General features: G+C 51.4%; 1 protein-coding gene across 4 annotated transcripts in view; it reads left to right on the forward strand.

Moving 5' to 3' along the window:
• The window catches only part of SIPA1L3 (signal induced proliferation associated 1 like 3), a 251,556-nt gene that overhangs the window by 187,333 nt on the left and 43,757 nt on the right, over window positions 1–20,466 (forward strand). For all 4 annotated transcript variants that reach the window (XM_065926010.1, XM_065926008.1, XM_065926011.1 and 1 more), the window contains exons 11-14: window positions 515–766; window positions 1,539–1,676; window positions 12,724–12,851; window positions 18,320–18,438. In XM_065926010.1, coding sequence (XP_065782082.1) covers window positions 515–766; window positions 1,539–1,676; window positions 12,724–12,851; window positions 18,320–18,438 — 637 coding nt within the window. The remainder of the gene's footprint in view (window positions 1–514; window positions 767–1,538; window positions 1,677–12,723; window positions 12,852–18,319; window positions 18,439–20,466) is intronic.

Genomic DNA, 20,466 nt, shown 5'->3' on the forward strand with positions numbered 1-20,466 from the left:
GCCTGGTCTAGGGGGAGTCACAGGCCGTTCTGCATCTATTTCAAGGTTCTGGATTTTTCGTGGCTTTTTTTTTTTTTCCTAACCACCCTGCAAAGTAGGTCACCTGCTTCTCTTCCAGCTGCCTTTGAGCTTCTTTGGAACAAGGCAGATACTGTCCTTTGATGCCGAGGGCATCCGCCTTTCTGGCCCTGAGTACTGCCAAGGGAGGGCGGGGGGGCCGAGCCAGCCTGAGGAGGACACTGGCCAGCTGGAGGCCTGGGTCAGGTGAAGGGAGAGACAGGGAGAGAGGAAGAGGAGGGGACGGGGAGATGGAGGAGAGTGTGCCCAGCAGTCGGGGCCACTGTGCTGGACCCTGTCTGGGTTGAGGACACAGAGCTGCTCCATTTCAGACCAGTTTGAAGGGTCCCCACTCGGCCTTTAAAATAGGAGACTGTTCAGATCTGGGCTGCAAAGCTGCAGCGCTGCGCGCTGGTGGGCCAGGGCCTTTTCTGAGTAACGATGTTTTCCTTCCCAGGGGGTGGCCGGAAACATATGATATGAATACCTCGGAGCCCAAGACTGAGCCGGAGGGCCTGGCCCCGGGGGGCAGGCCCCCCTACCGCAGCAATGCTCCCTGGCAGTGGAGTGGGCCCGCGTCCCACAACTCTCTCCCAGCCTCCAAGTGGGCCGCCCCCGCCACCCCCGGACACGCCCAGTCCCTGAGCCGGCCCCCGAAGCAGACCCCCATGGTCCCCTTCCGGGAGTCCCAGCCCCTGCACAGCAAGAGGTAAGGACACCCCCAACCCCAACCCCATCCAGGGGTGCCAGTCCAGCCCCCACCTCCTTCCTGTCCGCTGCCGCCCTCTGCGTTTTTCTCTCTCCTCCCCCTGTTGTCTGATCTCCTCCTCTCCCTTACCTTCTCCTTCTCGTGCCCCTCCCTTCCTCCTTGCCTTAAACTTGCCTTATGAGCCTCTGGAGCGTGGACACAGCTGGGGCGCTCAGCGCCTGCAGTTGGAAATCCACCCTACCATGTGTGATTAAAACCATATATTTGTTTTAAAGGTCGAGGGACTGATAAGCACAAAATTTAGGAGAGTGATTACCTCTGGGGGAGACAGGGAAGTGGGGCGCAGAGGAGCCCACCCATGGGTACTCATGCCCCCGTTCTAGCTCTCGGGTCGGGTGGTAACTTCAGGCAGTTTCTTTTATTATGATGGCATGTACCTTACAGAGAAGTGCTTTTGAATATATTACATATTAAAAAAAAATAAAAATGTCTAAGAAATGAGAGAATACAGCTTGCAGAGGAGAGTCTTGTCCCAGGCATGGGTGGCCCGTCCAGCCCTTGTCAGGCTGCAGATGCTGAGGGGTGGGCTCAGTTGTGGTGGGAAGGAAGGAAGGGGTGTCCTGACCTCCCCAGCCCTTCACTCAGCAGCCCTGCCTCCATACCCTCAGAGGGGAGCAGGTGAAGCCCACGGGTGTGGCTGGGCCGCAGGACTGGGCCGGGCTCTCCTCCTCGTTCACACCCACCCGCTTCCTCTTTCCTGTCTCTGTTCCAGGCCAGTCAGCTTCCCTGAAACCCCTTACACAGCGTCACCAGCAGGGGTCGACAAAGTCCCTCCCTACCGACAGCCTTCTGGGAGCTTCTCCACCCCCGGCTCAGCCACCTACGCGAGATACAAGCCATCCCCAGAAAGGTCAGACTCTCTTCTCTCTTTCCCGTTAAGGAATCTGATGAAAGCCAGCATCCTTCTTCCTCGGGAGATGCACTTACCTGACATACAGGTTTATTTGCCATTTTATGGGGCTCCTGGATTCCCCGGGGTCCTCAGAGGCCCGTTGGGATGGAGGGTTGTGTGTGTTAGGATGTGGGGCCAAGCCAGCCTGGCTAGGACGCGCCCTGCCGGTCATCCCAGCAGCATTTGAGTTGCCATTTTTCTTAATGCCTGAATCACTTGTCTGAGCACACCCCTTGCAATGCAGCTGTTATCTGCCTCCAGCCCGTGCTCCCCCCACACCAGGCCCCCAACATTACCCAGTTTTCAGGGCCAGTCAGGCTTCAGTCCTGTCCCCTTCCCCAGTCTGGCAGCCAAGGGGATCTTCCCAACTCCTGCCTAGCTCCCTGTACCCTTGGAATAAACCCAGTTTCTCTAGCTTACTCTCCAGCGGCCTTCCACTCCAGTGCCCTGGAACCTTCCTTCTCCCGTGGGGTGCCTGTCTGAGGGGTGGCCACACCACTCCCCTGTCCTCGGGCCAGAGCCGTGCACCTCATCCTGGGTGCCTCCCCTCCTCCTTCCCTCTGCTGCGGCCCATCCGTTCAACCCCTTGAGCATCTCTGCCCCCGCCCCCTCCTCCTTTCCCCAATGCGCTGCCCTGGCCACCTTCCTGAGCCCCCAGCCTGCATGCCACCTCCTCTAGTCCAGCCCCCATTCAGTAACCAGGGGGTCTTTGGCCGCGTCTATCCCCTGCTCCACACCCCACCCCACATGTCCCAGAGCTCTCATGACACAGCCTCCACGCTTCAGTGTGGCCACCGGGGCCCCTCCCCTGCCTCTCCAGCCTCGTGCAGTGCCCTGCACATCAGCCTCCCCAGCTCCTTCTCCCATCCAGGTACTAACCAGGCCCATCCCTGCTTAGCTTCCGACATCAGACAAGGTGGGGCGAGTTCAGGGTGGTATGGCTGTAGACCCCAGCCACTTCTGATCTCCCAGGCAGGCTGTGTGCTTTTCAGATTCCTCCCTGTGTTCTTCCCTCCACCCAGAAGTTCTTCATGATCTTCACCCCCACAGACTCCGCAGACCCCACTCTTCCAGCGTGAGTGCTGATGCTCCTCCAGGAAGCCTTCCCTGTACCCCCACCTCCTACACAGTGACATGCTGGCCCCGTGCCCTTCACTTCCGTTTGTCTTTTCCCAACGACGGCCTTGAGTCCTCTCCATCCTGTTAGCCCAGGGAAGTCTGTGTGCATGCATATTCATGCATGTGTGCATGAACAGGCTTGCTGCTCTCCAATGTATAACACTTTTCTTCTTAGGAGCACCATCACACAACGGAGGGGCTGGTAGATCCTTGGTATATATTTGATGAAAGGATGGAGTAAGTGAGTTAGTTTAAATAGCATGCCTCAGAGTCACCCAGAGGGAGGACTTGTTAAAATACCGATGACTGGGCCTCACCCTTGAGTTTCCAGCTTGGTAGGACTAGGGTAGGACATGCGATTCCTAGGCTGCCAGCCCAGGGAACACACTTCAAGAGCTACCACACTAAACCACTGCTTGATTCTAAGCCTCTGTTGTAAAATTGGGGGAAACATACTCTTTCATCTTCTGGTAGCCACCATTCAGCTCTCAACTGCAGTGGGTCCCAAGAGCCCTCTGTGTTGCGGGTGTCAGGAGAAATATTTGAGATACTTACCCCAGGGGTTCCTGTTATCAGCATCTGCTATGGTGAGAGAAGGTCTCGGAAGGGATGCACGCTCTGCCAAGAGCTCTGATAGACTCGGGCCTTGAAGGAGGAAGCTCAGCCCAACCTTGGGTCTAAGCTGGCTGCCCAGAGCAGGTGGTATCTGAATAGGACTTTGAGGGATGAATAGGAGTTTGCTGCAGAGAAGAGGGAGAAAGTCATTCCAGACAGAGCAGAGGCCACAGACATCAGTAAGCAGAACGGTGTGGAATGTAGGAGGAACGGAAAGGAGTCTGAGGTGTGGGGGCACCTGGGTGGCCCCAGTGGCTGAGGCTAGAAGTGGCAGTTGGCATGGAGCCATCAGCCTAGAATAGAGGTGTTAGGGATGATGCTATTGGTAATTCCAAGGAGCTTTTTTTTCCCCAAAGTCATGGTTGTCCCTCCTCCTATCTTATTGCTTTTAAACTATTTGAATAATTTTAGATTCACAAGAAGTTTAAAAGAAATGTATAGAGCCCTCCTTGAATCCTTCACCCAGCCTCTCCAAGTGTTAACATCTTGTATAACTGATACAATATCAAATCAGTTGACATTGGTACAATCCACAGTGCTTATTCAGAATACACCAATTACCTGTGTGTGTGTAGCTGTGTGGAGTTTTGTCCACAGTTAAGACTCAACTGTGCCATCACCATGAAACTCCTTCTGGCTACCCCTTTATAGCCACACTCATCCCCTCCCCCATCCCTCTGGCAACCAGTAATCTTTTCTGGGTCTCTTACTTCATGATTGCTATATAAAAGGAATCACACAGTATGTGCCCTTTTGAGATTGTTTTTCTCTCAGTTGAGAGTCATCCACATTTTTGCCTGTATCTGTAGTCAAATCCTTATTATTGCCAAGTTGTATTTGGTGGTGTGGTACCATTGATGAATATTCAGGTACTTTCTGGGTTTGGGCCGTGCAAATATTCATGCTCTGAACATGCGTGAAAATAAGTTTTCACTTCTCTGCGGTAAATGCCCAAGAATGCAGTTGCTTGCCAAAATATAGAAACAACCTAAATGTCTGTTGACAGATGAATGGATAAAGGAAATGTGGTGTAATATACACAATGGAATACTATTCAACCATAAAAAGAGGAAATCCTGCCATTTGCAATAATGTGGATGAACCTTAAAGGCATTATGTTCAGTGAAATAAATCAGAAAGACAAATACTGTGCAGTATCACATGTGGAATGAAAAAAAGTCAAACTCAAAGAAACAGAGTAGATAGAATGGTAGTTACTTGGGGTTGGGGCAATGGGACAATGTTGGTCAAAGGGCACAAACTTTGAGTTATAAGATGAATAAGTTCTGAGGATTTCACGTGTCGCATGGTTGGCTGTAGTTAATTCTGTACTGTACAGTTAAGATCTGCTAAGTGGGTAGATCTTAAACATTCTCACCCCAAAAAAAGATAACTATTTGAGATGTTAGATGTGGTGATTGTGGTAATCATTTTACAGTGTATACATATATTAAATCATTACATTGTACAACTTTAAGTATATTATGATTTTATTTGTCACTTACACCTCAGTAAACCTGGGGGAGTGTGGGGAGATGTTTCTCCAAGTGCTACTTACTCAACAAGTTGAGAGCATTATTATTTCAGTGAAAGGGTGTGCTGACCATTCTGTATTGTGTGTAGAAAAGTGTTTAGGAAAAAAAAGAAAAGAATACAATTGCATAATGTGTGGTATGTCCGTTTTTAGTTTTAAAAAGAACTGCCAAACTATTTTCCAGAGTGGTTGTACCAATGTATGTTCCCACTAGCAAGCTGTGAGTCATCTGGTTTCTCCCTGTCCTCATCACTATCTGGTGTCATCGCCACTTTTCACTTTAGCTATTCTCATAGGTGTGTGATGATAGCTCATTGTGGTTTTAATTTGCATTTCTCCAATGGCTAATGATGTTGAACATCTTTTGTGTTTCAGTGTTTGTATATACTAGACATAAGTCCTTTGTCAGCTCTGCGGTTTGCAAATACTTCCTCCCACCAGTCATTAGTTTGTCTTTTCATCTTGTTAACAGTCTTTCACAAAACAAAAGTTTTTAATTTTGGTGAGATGCAAATTACAATTGTTTTCCCTTTATGGATCCTGCTTTTGGTGTTAAATCTTAAGAACTCTCCTAGTCCCGAGTCTTGGAAGACTTTTTTTCCCTAGAAGTTTTTCCTTTTTTTTTAGCTGCACTACTTGGCATGTTGGGATCCGAGTTCCCCAACCAGTGATCAGACCCATGCCCCTTGAGTAATCTTCACCACTGACCCACCAGGGAATTCCCCTCCTAAGAAATTTTTATTGTTTTATATTTTGCATTTAAGTCCATGGTTGACTTTGAGTTAATCTTTTAAAGCTAGTTTTTTCATAGGGTGAAAGGTTTAGGTTGAGATTCCTTTTTTTGCCTGCCAGTGTCCAGCAGCATTTATTGAAAAGGCTCCTTCTCCTCCACTGTCCTGCTTTGCTCCTTAAAGCAAAAGCACATTGGAAGGGGAAATCAACTGGGCAGATTTGTGAGGTTCTATTTCTGTGTTCTCTGGACTGTCCCATTGAGCTATATACATGATCTCAGTGAGTTGTTTCTATCAATTCCATGAGGTGGGTAGCATGTCCCATTTTACAGAGGGAGAGGGAAAACTGAGGCTCAGCAAAGTGGATCCACTTGGGCGGGATCACTTTTCCAGGAACCTGGGCCTGTGTGATTCTGAGGGACCAACTCTGACCCAGAGCTCTCCTCCGCCTGTCCACAGGAATGGTCCCCGCAGGATTCCCCTCCCCCGCAGTGACACTTGGTGGCTGTGATTCTGTGATTCAGGCTCTCTGGCATTGGCAAGTGGAAAACTCTCACTTTTCCCTCAGATTCCAGCTCCTCCCAGCCCACCCCTCTCTCCCCAGGGCTCCCTGATGCTGCTCTCTGTGGCACTGGTCTCAGTGTTTTTCATCTCTGACAGCCAGCCAGATTCCAAGTCCTGCCAAACATTCCTAGCATGCCTCAGCCCTTGAACCCCCCAAGTGTTCCTCGTGGCTGGTCACCAGCCAGCCTTAGGAGGCCCTGGAGCAGGTTGGGCTGCCCCAGTGGCCTTTGACCTCAGCTCCTTTCCCTGTTTCCTGTCGCACAGTTGACATCCTGGAGCCTGTGGGACCCAAGCCAGGCATTCCAGCCCAGCCACAGACATTTCCCCCTTCCGGACTCCTCTGTCTCCTGCTGTCTTCTCCTGCAGGCCTTGACCTGCCAGATTCATCAGGTTTTCAGGAACTCCGAGACCCTCATAGACTGAACCTGTCCCGTAGCCCGTCTTAGAGGGTCACAAGGGGACACAAGAGGACAAGAGGGTCTGTACTTTATCAGCCGTGCGGTGTGGGCCAGGGCCTTCACCTCTCTGCCCCTAGGCTTGCTCACTTGTAAAATGTCTGCCTCAGGGACTTCCCTGGCAGTCCAGTGTCAGGGCTCCACGATTCCACTGAAGGGGGCACAGGTTCAATCCCTACTCGGGGAACTAGGATCCTGCATGCTGCATCAGTTCAGTTCAGTCGCTCAGTCGTGTCCGACTCTCTGTGACCCCATGAATCGCAGCACACCAGGCCTCCCTGTCCATCACCAACTCACGGAGTTTACTCAAACTCATGCCCATCGAGTCGGTGATGGCATCCAGCCATCTCATCCTCTGTCGTCCCGTTCTCCTCCTGCCCCCAATCCCTCGCAGCATCAGGGTCTTTTCCAATGAGTCAACTCTTTGCATGAGGTGGCCAAAGTACTGGAGTTTCAACTTCAGCATCAGTCCTTCCAGTGAACATCCAGGACTGATCTCCTTTAGGATGGACTGGTTGGATCTCCTTGCAGTGCAGGGGACTCTCAAGAGTCTTCTCCAACACCACAGTTCAAAAGCATCAATTTTTCGGCGTTCAGCTTTCTTCACAGTCCAACTCTCACATCCATACATGACCACTGGAAAAAATAGCACAGCCCAAAAAAGAAAAAAATTAGCTGTTAAAAAAAAACTCTTTAAGACTTCCTTGGTGGCTCAGTGATAAAGAATGCACCTGCCAGTGCAGGAGACGTGGGTTTGATCCCTGGTCCAAGAGGATCCCACAGCAACAGAGCACCGAGGCCTGTGTGTCACAGCTACTGAGCCTGTGGCTTAGAGCCTGGGAGCCGCAACCGCCAAGCTCACATGTCACAACTATGGAAGCCTGCGCATTCTAGAGCCCGTGTTCTAGAATTGCAAAGTCTGCCCCCGAGCAACATTGAGAACCTTCAAGGAGGGAGGCTCTCGTGAGCACTCAGAACTCAGCCCGCCACACAGGAAGTGCTCTGTGAGGGTCCTGAAAGTCACTGCCACGAGCACGGCTATGCCGGCAACTGCAGGTGCCATCCTCATCCTCAGGAGTTTGCCACTCTCGTGTGCAAGATGAGCAAACGTCCAGACTCAGCCCAGAGCTAGGACAGAATTGTGTGCCCGGCTCAGCACCCTGCAGGGCTGGCCTGGACCCCAGACGTTTGCTTATCAGGCTACCTGTCTGGCTTTTTTTTTCCCCTTTGTTTTCCTCTGCTGGTTCCATATAGAGTGGTCCTTCAGTTAGGAAGCATTTGACATTTTGCGGTGGGGGGTGGGGGTTGCTACTCTGGGTCTTCATTATGCTGCACAGGTTCTTTGTTGCTGTGTGTGGACTGTCATTACAAGCCACGAGCTTAGTTGCCCCACGGCATATGGGATCTTAGTTCCCGGACCAGGGATAGAAACTGTGTCCCCTGCATTGGCAGGCAGATTGTTATCCACTGGACCACCAGGGAAGTCGAAACATTTGACTTTAGACAGAAAACTTAAGTCAAGAAGGCATGAGCATTAAGGGGATTTATCATCATCACATAATAATTCCAGAGGCAGGTGGCTCTTGAGCTGGTCAGTTGTGTAGGTTCTTCCTCAGGGATCTGACCCCACTCATGACCCACAAGGACTGCTGTGGCCCCAGGCAGAGCTGGTGCCCCACAGGAGAAGAGGGAAGAGCTGTTCTCTAAGGATGAAGGGACTCGGTCACTTGCCCACCCCTGAACTAAGCCCTGGAGAGGTCACATGGGACCCCCACGCTTGTCTTGTGTGCTCAGTCATTCAGTCATGTCCAACTCTTTGTGACCCTGTGGACTGTAGCCACACCAGGCTCCTCTGGCCATGGGGATTGTCCAGGCAAGAATACTAGAGTGAGTTGACACGTCCTCCTTCAGAGGATTTTCCCCACCCAGGAACTGAACCCAGGTTTCCCACATTGCAGACAGATTTTTTTTACCATTTGAGCCACCAGGGAATCTCAAACCCTCAGAATTGGTCGAGGGTTGGCTGCCACGGGAGCATCTGGACTCCACCAGCAGGGACTCAGAAGGTGGTGCCTCCTGGAGTGGCAGCCAACAGTGGCTGCATCGTGTGGCCACCCTTTACCCAGCCATCCTATAATGCTCCCTCCCCAGCTCCACCCATCAGTGTCGGAGACTGACAGAGCACGCTGGAGCCCTGCCCTCAGGACTCCACATCTGTCTTGGTACTTTCCTACGTGGCAGAGTAGGAAGTTCAAAGCAAAGATCCTGGCAGCCCAGGCCTGCATCTGGGGAGTTTTGCCCAGAGCTGTGCATGGTGAGATGCTGGAATGTCCTAGTTTCATCAGCTTGACCAGGATTTGGCAGCGATACAGATGGCCCCAAATGGGACATATTCAGCATCTAAAGAATGGTCAGTGTAGGCCAGTCAGTTTGCATTGGGATGGGAAGAAGGCTCTTTAGTGAAAGAATCACATGAGTGAACAAAGTACAGGTTTTCTTGATAGAGGACAGTTAGCTGAGAGATGAAGCTGAAAACATTTGTTCAGCTAAGGATAGTCCATCGAGGAATTCCCCAGTAATCCAGAGGTTAGGACTCTGTTCTTTCACTGCCAGGGCCTAGGTTCAATCCCTGATTGGGGAACTAAGATCCCACACCATGCTGGCAGAAACTGTCTGGGAGTCGCATGTGGAGCTTTTATTTCATTGGCCGGAACTGCAAGGGAGTCTGGTAAATGTAGTTTGTTAACCCATCACATTGCTGCCACCAGTACAATTTGGATTCTGCTACCATGGTGGAGAAGGAAATGGCAATCCACTTCAGTGCTCTTGCCTGGAAAATCCTGTGGACAGAGGAGCCTGGTGGGCTACAGTCCATGTGGTCCCATAGAGTCGGACACGACTGAGCGACTTTACTTACTTACTTACCATGGTGGAAGCAGAGAATAGACATTGAGGGAAGTGCCAGCTGTGTCTGCCACTCGGACCTCCCTCTTACAAACCTAGCAACTGCCGACCATTTTTCTTTAGCACTCAGGATTTGATTCGGGCATTTTGAGAAAATGGGATAAACCCATCAACGCTTGAGCTTCCAGCAATAGTGGAGTCACATTTTACCAGGAGGTTGGCTGGCTGCTAAGTCAGCCAGTAAGGTGAAGACTCCCTATGCTTTTTTGTTTTTTAAATAGAATATAACTGCTTTATAATGTTGTATTAGTTTCTGCTGTTCTACAGCTTGCATCAGCCATATGTGTACATTTTATCTCCTCCCTTTTGAGCCTCCCTCACACCCCACCCCCTACCCCACCTCTAGGTCATCACAGAGCACCAGGCTGAGTGCCCTGTGCTATCAGGCAGCTTCCCACTGGCTAGCGCACAGTAATGTACATATCTCAGTACTGTTCTCTCAATTCATCCTAGCCTCTTCTCCCACCACCCCCATGTCCACAGATCCGTTCTCTACATCTGTGTCTCCATTCCTTCCCTGTAAACAGGTGCATCAATATCCTTTGTCTAGATTCCATGTATGTGCATTTATCTTTCTGTTTCTCACTTCACTCTGTATGACAGACTCTAAATCACTCGCATCACTACAAACAACCCAATTTTGGTTTCTTTCACACACACACATATATATACACCACATCTTCTTTATCCTTTCACCTGTCTTTTTTTCCTGGAGGCATTAGAGTTCAGGGCCTGGAGAAGTGGGAATAATATGTGTTTTCCTGGCAGGTGAGGAAAGATGAAATTTCAGAAAGTCCAATGCACCTCTGCTGCCTGTATATGTGAAAGCCAGGAGCTTAGAGTTGGTCTTTGCAGAGACCACCCTGGCTTTGAACTGGCAGGGTAACCCCAGAGAAGTCAGTTAACTCTTCTTTTGGATTTTGGGGGAGGGATTCCAGTTTATTATCCTCTCAAGTTGCAAGTGCAGGCATAGGAAACAAGTGAGGAATCACAGTATCAGCTTGATTAATGGAGGCTCAGTGACTCCTCCAAAGTCCAGGGCTCGTGTCCATGGAATGCTTCTGGCTGCAAGTAACCAAACATTGTAGGAATATGTTATCTCCCAGAAAAGAAGGTTCAGAGGCAGAGCAGTTCCCAGGGAGGTTAATCCAGCACCTTGACAACATTGTCAAGGGCCCAGTGGCTCTTCCTGCTCCCTCTTTTCCACACTCAGCATTGGCCTTGTTCTCAGACTTGTTGGGAGAGGGCGACAGCTGCAAGTGGTGTCATATTTGGACCCTGCAACATCTGGTGAGGAAGAGAAGCCATCTTTCCTTGTCATCTCCCTTTGGAGCAAGAAGACTTTCCCCCACAACCTCTCAGCAGACTTCCCCTATTTCAGTCAGGTTATGCTGGTTAACCTGAAAATTGCTGCGACTTAAGTCACTGAAGGGGTTTCCCAGGTGACTCCACGATAAAGAATCTGCCTGCTAACGAGTTTGATCCCTGGGTCAGGAATATCCTCTAGAGAAGGAAATGGCAACCTACTCCAGTATTCTTGCCTGGGAAATCCCATGGACTGAAGAGACTGGCGGGCCACAGTCCATTGGGTTGCAGAGTCAGATATGACTGAGCAACTAGATAACAACAAATCAACAACGGTTTATTTTGCACCCACACTGCGGGTCCACCACTGAGTGGACCTCTTAGGACCCAGGCTCTCTCACAACACACTGATCGTCACACAGCCCCAACCAGCCAGTCTCAAAGGTCTGGAAGAGTGGTCCTGCCGTGTGTCAGGTGAAGAACCAGAAGTATTTCATGGGAGTCTTAATAACTCAAACCGTCTCACGTGTCCTCTGCCTTTCCTGACCAACCCCAGTCAGAGAGACAGTTTCTGCCATGGCGGATTCTGATCTGAGGTGGAATGGATGTGGAGGAGGCGCCCCCAGGCTCCAGGTTCACATAGAATGTCGCTGGGACCCCAGGCCACAGAGAACCTTTTCCAGTCCCTCTGTTAAACCTCAGGCCTTGCCTATGGGTTGCAGGGCCTGCCTCCAGGAGAATCTCCCTGTAGGAGACAGCTTTGTTATTTCATCCCTCCACAACCCTGTGTAGTAGAAAATGTCATTTTTCAGGTGGTAAAACCGCAGCTCAAACTGATGAGCACTTGCCCGGCCAACGTCACGCAGCTAGTGAGGGGTGGAGCTGGGGTTGGGCCCAGACCTGTCTCGTGCTGACTCCTGAGCCTTCACCCTCTCCCCTGCAGCCCCTTCCTCCAGCAAAGAGACAGACAGACTCAGTTCCAGCCCCTCAGCCATTGGTATCACGTGTCAGTCTCAGGCTATAAGTTCTGGGCACACAGGAATGCATTCAGTCCTACAAGGAAAGACTTAACTGCAGTTGCCTCTTGACAGCTTGGGAAACTGTCGGGGCAAGGAAGTGACCGAACCTGGCTGGGCAGGAGGCCGAGGAGAGGTTTGATCCCCCGAGCGGCCCGCTTCCAGGCCTCCTGGACCTACAAGTGGCTGCCTTGTTCTGCTCTCTTCCGTCAGAGAGAGAGGGAGCCCAAGACCAGCCTAGGAGTAGGGGCTGCTGACAGCAGCTCACCCTATTTTGTAGCCAAGAAACAGAACCCCGGAGGACTTCCCTGGCGGTCCAGTGATTAGGACTCCGTGCTTGCAATGCTGGAGGCGGTTCCTAGTCAGGGATCTAAGATCCTATGTGCCATGTGGTACAGCTGAAAAAAGAAATGGGAACCTCGAGGAGCCTAGGGTCCTAAGTGGCTTCTGCCCCCGCTCTTTCCTTGAAGACCCCACCTGGCCCCGTGCGCCCTGCCACCACCGGCTCCCTGGCATGCTTCCCGGACAGAGCTCATTCCTGACCTGCAGTTAATAGCACGTTTCCAGGCTTACTCATCCAGCCTCCCAGCCTCAAGGAGCCTCCCGGGTATTTAAAACCCGAAGCAAGCAAGTCTCAGGCTCAGGTGGTTTTTGACACACCAGCCCTTCACCCTGTGCCCGCCTCCTCTTGCTCCCCTGCAGGTACACGGCCGCCCCACACCCGCTGCTGTCTTTCGATCCCCACTTCAGCCACGACGGGACATCCAGCGGCGACTCCTCGTCAGGCGGCCTGACCAGCCAGGAGAGCACCATGGAGCGTCAGAAGCCAGGTAGGGGCCCCCCCACCCAGGGCCAGCCGTGCCCGTGGCCTCACCCTGCCTGACCCGTTACTCACAGTGTGACGGATAAAGCCCCTCCCCCTGTCAGTGATGGATAAAACACAAAACCAAGCTGTAAGTGCACCATGTAAGGTTAGAGAAGGCACCTGGGAGAATCCGTGAGCCGTATCCGTGTCCATCCAGACAGGGCATCAGCAGGCGGGGTCTGCCGTTGCTGTCAATCAGGGGTTGGAGCACAGATGTGCATCACGGAGGAGGGGACTGCCAGGGGACACCTGAAGGTGGTTCTCTGGGGGCGGGGGGGCTGAGCAGAACCGGCAGTGTCCTGAGACTGCTTATTACAGAAAGCCTCCGATGCGGTTTCTCAATTGTTATGCTGAGACACGAGCCCAAACCCAGAGCACCTAGTTTGATAATATATTCACAAAGTGAACACACCCCTGTTCCACACCCAGGGCGAGAGGGACACAGCCAGCCTCCTGGCAGGCCCCAGCCCCTCCCAGTCAGCACCCCCAAAGGCCACCGCGTCCTGTTTCTCATGGCCAGGTTTAGTCTTGCCTGGTTTTGAACTTCATGCATGTGGAACATAGATTCCCACTGAACACACTGTGTGTGTGTATACATGTGTGTGACTTCTGTTGCTCAGTGCTGTGTTGGTGAGGGCCTGCCACATGACTGTTGCAGCGCAGTTCTGAGTAGTATATCCAGTGTCTGGATGATCCACAATGTCTTACTCCACTCTAGCTTTGAAGGGCACTTGGGTTGGACCAGTTTGGGGTTGCTTAGAACAGTGCAGCCAGGAATATCCTTGTACCTGCCTTTTCTGAAGATGTGCACACATTTCTGCAGGGAATATATCCAGGAGTGGAATTGCTGGGTTATGCATTTAACTTCCTAAGAGATTGTCACACCACTTCCCACTCCCGCCAGTGACAGAGAGAGTGCTTATGGCTCCGGTCCTCACCAGCCTTCATGTCAGCCGTCCTGGTGGGCTCATAGTGGTGCCACATCGTGCTTTTCATTTGCATTGTTCTGATGCCTGGTGAAACTAAACATCTCATCCATTTACTCTCCTGTGTATAAGTATTAATCATGGCATGTACTCCTTGGGTGAATATCTTCAACGTGATGTCTCCTAACAAAGCTGTTAGCCCCTTTGAACTGTGAGAACCAGCAGGTGATAGGTGGGTTCAAAAGAAAGAAAATCAATGAAGAATCAGAGGGTGCTGACTTCGGAAGGGGAGGAGATGGAGATGTCCACGCAGTGGGTGTTTGAGAATATCCAGGCAGTTCTCATGGGGGTTGACCATATCTGCACATCACTGGCTACCCCTCAGGTGCTGTGGGGCAAGGAGGGGTTGCTGCCCCAGGGTGAGCAGCCTGGAGAATTCCTCAGCACCTCCGCCCCACGGTTCTCTCCCTCTGTATGCGTGTCTCTTTCTTTTTAAATTTTCTTCCTTCCTCCCTTCTTTCGTCTTTGGCTGCATTGGATCTTCATTGCTGTGCAGTCTCTCTGGTTTTGGAGAGCGAGGGCCGCTCTTCATTGCAGTGCACAGGCTTCTCATTGCAGTGGCTCCTCTGGTTGCGGAGCCCAGGCTCTAGGCACACAAGCTTCAGCACGTGGGCTTCCACAGTCCATGGTTCTGTTAAACCAGGGTCAGTGGTTGAACTTCAGCCAAGTAGGTTGCCCCTTCCCTGACCACACTCTCCCCATGTCCGCTGCGTCCGGGGCCTGCAGACACGGCTCGCTCCTCTGCTCAGCACACTTGATCCCACCCGCAGGTCTGTGATCTCTGCTCCCACAGACAGGTTCGCTTCCTCCTCCCCACCCAGGTGGGAAAAAGAGAAACCTGTTGCTGGGAGATGTCATTACACCAGGGTATAAGTGGGGAGGAAACTTCCCCAGCATTCACTATTCACTGTGGGCCCCAGATAAGGGGATCACAGAAGCTCTCCGTGGGCCCTCCTTCCTTCTGTCTTCAGTCCCCCACAGCCCTACTCCCCTCTCACCGCCTTGAGACCTTGTTGTAAGTTGGCCGACATTTGCCTGCATGCTCACAGATCAGGGTGGTCTGTGCTCAGAAGTCACCATGAAGTCCAGGGTGTATTCAAGCCATGGGGTGGGGGGATCCATCAGAGGGGATGGGCATGGGGGAGTGCCCAGCCCCGGTCAGATGACTGTGGTCACAGCAGCAGCAGCACAGTTTCGGGTGCTCCACACTCCGTCCTGTTTAATCATCTTAGGAACACAACAGAGGTGACCACCCCATTTTAGAAATGAGGAAGGTTAGGCCCTGAAAGGGTGCCTCTTGTCCGAGGTCCCAGCTGGTGAGTAGCTGCATTGAAATTTGGACCAGGACCTACTGGTTCTATAATAGAACCCCTCCTTGACCCACGCCTGCTGCAGATACCACCATAGTCCCTCACCCACAGTGTGAGCTGAGTATTAACTGGAAACAAGCACAGTGCCTAGAGAGTGATTTGTGAGGTCTGAGGAGGTCTCTGAACAAATAGCTTTTCAGGAGAGGCTAGAAGAGTGTGAGGGTGACAAGCTGGGAGGAGAACATTCCAGGGAAAGGGAACTGCTGAGCAAAGACCCCCGGGTGGCAAGGGGGTCTGGTGTTGGAGAAACAGGAAAGAGGCCAAGGACCTGGAGAAGTGGTGGGAGACGAGGTCAGGGAGGTGGTGGGAACAGCGGGGTGGGGACTTTGTCCTTCACTCAGAACCACGGGGCTCAGCTCTTCTGGGCAGAGGGGGTTGGGATCTGACTCAGGTGTTCAGAGTCCCTCTGGCTACAGATTCGCATGGGGCAGGGCCAGTGGAGGGGGAGAGATGGGCAGGTTCTGGATACAGTCCTTTGGAGGTAAAGTTAGGGTTTCCTGAGGTTCAAGGATGATAACTGGTTTCTGACCTGAGCAGCCAAAAGGACAGAGGAGACGAGAGATGGAGGTTTAGGGGAAGATAAGGAGCTGGCTTTGGCCATGTGCAGTAAGGAGTGCCCGGTAGACACTCCGTGGAGGTGTGTGGGCAGCTGTTTGTACAAGTCTGAAGTCGTGGGGAGATGTCCCGCCAGAGACAGAAATGTGGGAGCCACGGTGTCCTAGGTGGTAGAGAAGCTGGGTGTGACTGCCACAGGCTTGGCTCTCTGCAGAAATGTCATCTCCTGGCATTTTCAGCCCTCCTCCCAGCAGACCAGTGCTTCCTGGGCGTCTCAGATGCTTCCAAGGAGGAAAAGCATCTCTGGAGAGTGAAGCAGGTGGACATAGTGGGCAGTGACACCCTTGACTGTGTCTAGTCAGGCTGCTCTCTCTGTGTCCCTGAGTGCCCTGCCTGGCCCTCCACGCCCACCTTCCCCAACAGGAACATGGGCCCAGAGCCCCCTAAGGTTGCACCAGGGGCAGCAGTGTGTGTTCGGTGGTTAACTCAGGCTCCGATGGGCCTGATGGGAAGTTCTGAGTCAGCTGTATGACCTTGGCGATGACCTCATCTCTCCCAGCCTCAGGTCCTTCTTCTGCAGTGGACACCCTAAGTGTCTTTCCTTGCAAGGTGGTTTTGGGATCCAGTGAGATCACGCCTGTCCAGCCCCAGCTCTGGACCCAGCCCATCATTAAGAGAATGACGACTCTAGCTTCCAGAGTGCTTACTCTGCACTGTTGCTGGCATTGTCGTCGTTGGGGAAGCACAGGCCTGAAGCTCTGTGTGACCTTGGACCAGTTACTTAACCTTTCTGAGTGTTGATATTCTCCTTCATCTATTAAACTGGTACTAATATCTATCTCATAATATCACTGGGTGGTTATAGCAAGGTAATACAGGCAGAGCGCTTATAGTAGTACTGGACACAGAGCATGTGCTTAATGATAATCATCATTATGAGTATTTTAACTACAACACTGATCAAAAGTGTGAGCTCTGGGGTTAGACCACTTGGGTTTGGGTCCTCTGTTAGCGCATTGTGTGTTTGTAAGTGTGATAGATAGTAATTAGCCCTCCATTTAGATTGTGTGTATGTACGTGTGTTAACTTTTTATTTTATATTGGAGTATAGCCAATTAACAGTGTTGTGATAGGGACTTCCCTGGGGGCTCAGTGGTAAAGAATCCACCTGCCAGTGCAGGAGACACAGGTTCGATCCCTGGTCTGTGAAGATCCCACATGCCAAGAGGTCACTAAAGCCGTGTGGCAAAACTGCTGAAGCCCACACTCTAGGGCCCGTGCTCTGTAAGAGAAGCCTCAGCAATGAGAACCCGATGCACCACCACTAGAGAATAGCCCCTGCTCGCCACAGCTAGATAAAGCCCGTGTGCAGCAATGAAGCGCAGCCAAAAATCAATAGTTTCTTTAAAAAGGAACAGAGATGTGATAGTTTCAGGTGGACAGCAGAGAGCCATATACATGTATCCATTCTTCCCAGAGGTTATGTGTTTTTTTAAGATCTGATGCTCCATTCAGGCCCATTGGCCAGCCTTGGGAGTTTAGACTAATTTACACCCATAGCAACCATCGTGATTTTAAACCTGTTTCACCTTTGAACCAGCCATTTCACTTGGAGAATTCTGTCCCATACACAGTTCCACACTTGCTCAAAGTTGAATGTAGAGAAAAGGCCAGCAAAATGTTGAGAAAAATTGAAAATAACCTGAATATCCATCAGTAGGAAACTGGTTAAATAACTGATGTCCATTCAGTGATGGAAAACTCTGCAGCTCTTAAAAATAAGATAACTGCCAGTTCAGTTATGTGAATGTGTGTCATGAGGGTACACAGCGAAAAGCAAGTGTCAGTACATCTATCTGTAAAGTGAGAGTTAAATTGTCAGACAATGCTTATTATGATTCTGCTTCCATTTAACCAAAAAAGTTGTGCATGGTTAACCAACAAAGGAATGCTATCTTGCATATATAAGGAACCCTATTGAGGGACCTCCCTGGTAGTCTAGTGGTTAGGACTGCTCCACCACTGCAGTGGGGGGCGGGAGTGGGGGGAGTGGTCCCGTTCCTGATCAGGGAACTAAGATCCCGTAGGCCATGTGATGTGGCCAATAGAAAAAGAAAAAAGAACCCTGCTCACCAGAAAGTGGTCATTTCCATAGGAAAATTTAGAAAGGATATGGACAAATAATTTATAAAATAGAAAATCCAGGTGGCCAGGAAGGACGAAAATGCACTCAACTTCCTTTGAGGGTTGAGGGTTGTTGTAATAAGGCTTCACCAAGTCAAGCTATGTAAAGCGCTAGCATAGTGCCTGGCACTTAGTAAGTGCTCAGTAAATACTCTGTCCAAGAGCGTTGCTAGACCCTAAGACCTGAGTGGGTAGGGGTCATGGGCGTGTCGTGGTCACAAGCTGAGTAGACAAGCTGGCAGAGGAGTGGGACCATCGAAACCACATGTAGCGCCAGATTCGTGAGGTGAGCGCCTGAGTCACCTCTAACCACTGCTGTGTCTCCTGTTGCACTGCAGAGCCTCTGTGGCATGTGCCCGCCCAGGCCCGGCTCTCAGCCATGGCTGGAAGCAACGGGAGCAAGCACGCCTCCAGGCAGGACGCAGCAGGCAAAGATTCCCCCAACAGGCATTCCAAGGTGAGTCCGGGCCCCGCCTGCCAACCCTAGGGAGCCAGGGCCGTGGGAGCCAGCTGCCTGGCCCGCCCTGGCTGCCGACAGCTGGACGGCTTCGCAGCTTCACCTGGGCATGCTCCTCCTCCGCCCCCTCCCACTCCAGCAGAGGGGCTAAATGCCTGGTCTGGAATTAGATCCAGCCAGTGGTGCATCCTGGCTCCAGCCCCTACCGTCCATGTCATCTTGAGCAAATCACTCGCTCCTTCACGCCATGATTTCCTCATTCCATCCGCCATGGTTGGTGTCTTCACCAGCTCGGGCTGCCCTAACTAAAACACTACAGACTGAGTGGCTGATAAACAGCAGTTACTGATTTCTACTAGTTCCAGAGGCTGGAAAGTCCAAGGTTAAGGCACAGGCAGATCCAGTGTCTGATGAGAACCTGCTTCCTGGTTCATGGACAGCCTTCACCTTACCTCATGCGTGAAGGGAGCTCTCTGTGGTCTCCCTTATATGGATATAATACATATATATATGGGTTTTATAACCCCCTTCATGAGGACTATATAAACATATATAGGATAAATATGTGAAAACATATAGGAGTTTGTAATCTCATTCATGAGGGCTCCACCCTCATAACCTAATCACTTTCCAAAGGCCCTCCCTCCTAATACCATCCTACTGGAGATGAGAATTCAGAGGGATAAATGACACTGCCTACATAACGTGCTGCGTTTATCCCTCTGGGGGACACAGACTATTCAATCTTTAGCAATAGGTTAACTGTTTCCCAGGCGGCTCAGGGGTAAAGAATCCTCCTGCCGGTGCAGGAGACGCAAGTTCGATCCTCGGGTTGGGAAGATCCCCTGGAGGAGGAAATGGCTCCCCACTCAAATATTCTTACCTGGAAAATCCCATGGACAGGGGAGCCTGGCAGGCTACAGTCCACGGGGTCACAAGGGTCGGACATGACTGAGCGATTAAACAACAAACTGCCGTAACAGACAGTCCCCAGGTCCTAGTGACCTCACAAAATATAAGTTTATCCCCCTCTAATGTAGCAATTCAGTGTGGGTGTTCAGTGTAGCAGCTTTTTGCAATATTCAGGAACCCAGGCTCACTCCCTCTTGTAACGGTTCCTTGGGGTGCCAGAGCCCTCTAATGGGTCCTTGCCTCTTTCTAGCAGGTGAGGGAGAAGGGAGAAAGGACCTTTTTTGACTCAGACCTAGACAAGGCATAAATGACATCCACCTGTAATGTTACATTGGCCAGGATGCTGTCACGTGGCCACACATCACTGCAAGGGGAGCTGGGGGATGTAGTCCTGTGTGCTCAGGAGGAGACTGAGAGCTTGACAGTCTCTTCACATCCATCCATTCATTCAGTGAGTGAGTGATGAGCATGTACCATGGTCCAGGTCCTAGGACCCCAGGGATGAAGAGGACAGGTGAGCCCCCGTGCTCACAAAGCTGACATTCCAATGTGGGCAACATTCAGCCAGCAGAGAAACAGATTCATTATATAATGGTGAGAACTGATTCTTCCTGCAAGAGAAAAAGTCCAGTTAAGGGAAAAGAGAGTGTCAGGCACAGCTGCTTTAGGATGAGGTGGTCAGAGAAGGCCTTTGAGGAGGTGACCTGTAAACAAAACCTTGAAGTAAGCGGCAGCCCATGAAAATCACCTGAAGGAAGTGCATTGCAAGCAGAGGAAACAGCAAGTGCAAAGAGAGAACAGTGCGCCTGGCGTGCTCAGAACAGCGAGGAGGTCAGTGTGGCTGGGACAGAGTGATCCAGAGGAAGAAGGAGATGAACTTAGAGACTGGAACCCGGAGCTAGATCATACAGGCCCCCAGCGGCCATGGAGAGGACTCTGGCTTTCCTGAGTGAGAAGGAGGGTTCTGAGCAGGGCACGGACGTGAATGGACATGAGTGTTCACAGCCTGTCTGGCTGCATGTAGGGCACGGGCTGGGGGCCAGGGATGAGGGGAGACAGACAGGAGTAGGAAGACGGGAGGAGCCTGCTGCCACGGTCCAGTGGGAAGCAGTGGCG

The sequence above is a fragment of the Muntiacus reevesi genome, chromosome 2 (genome assembly GCF_963930625.1).
Source record: "Muntiacus reevesi chromosome 2, mMunRee1.1, whole genome shotgun sequence".
NCBI lineage: Eukaryota > Metazoa > Chordata > Mammalia > Artiodactyla > Cervidae > Muntiacus > Muntiacus reevesi.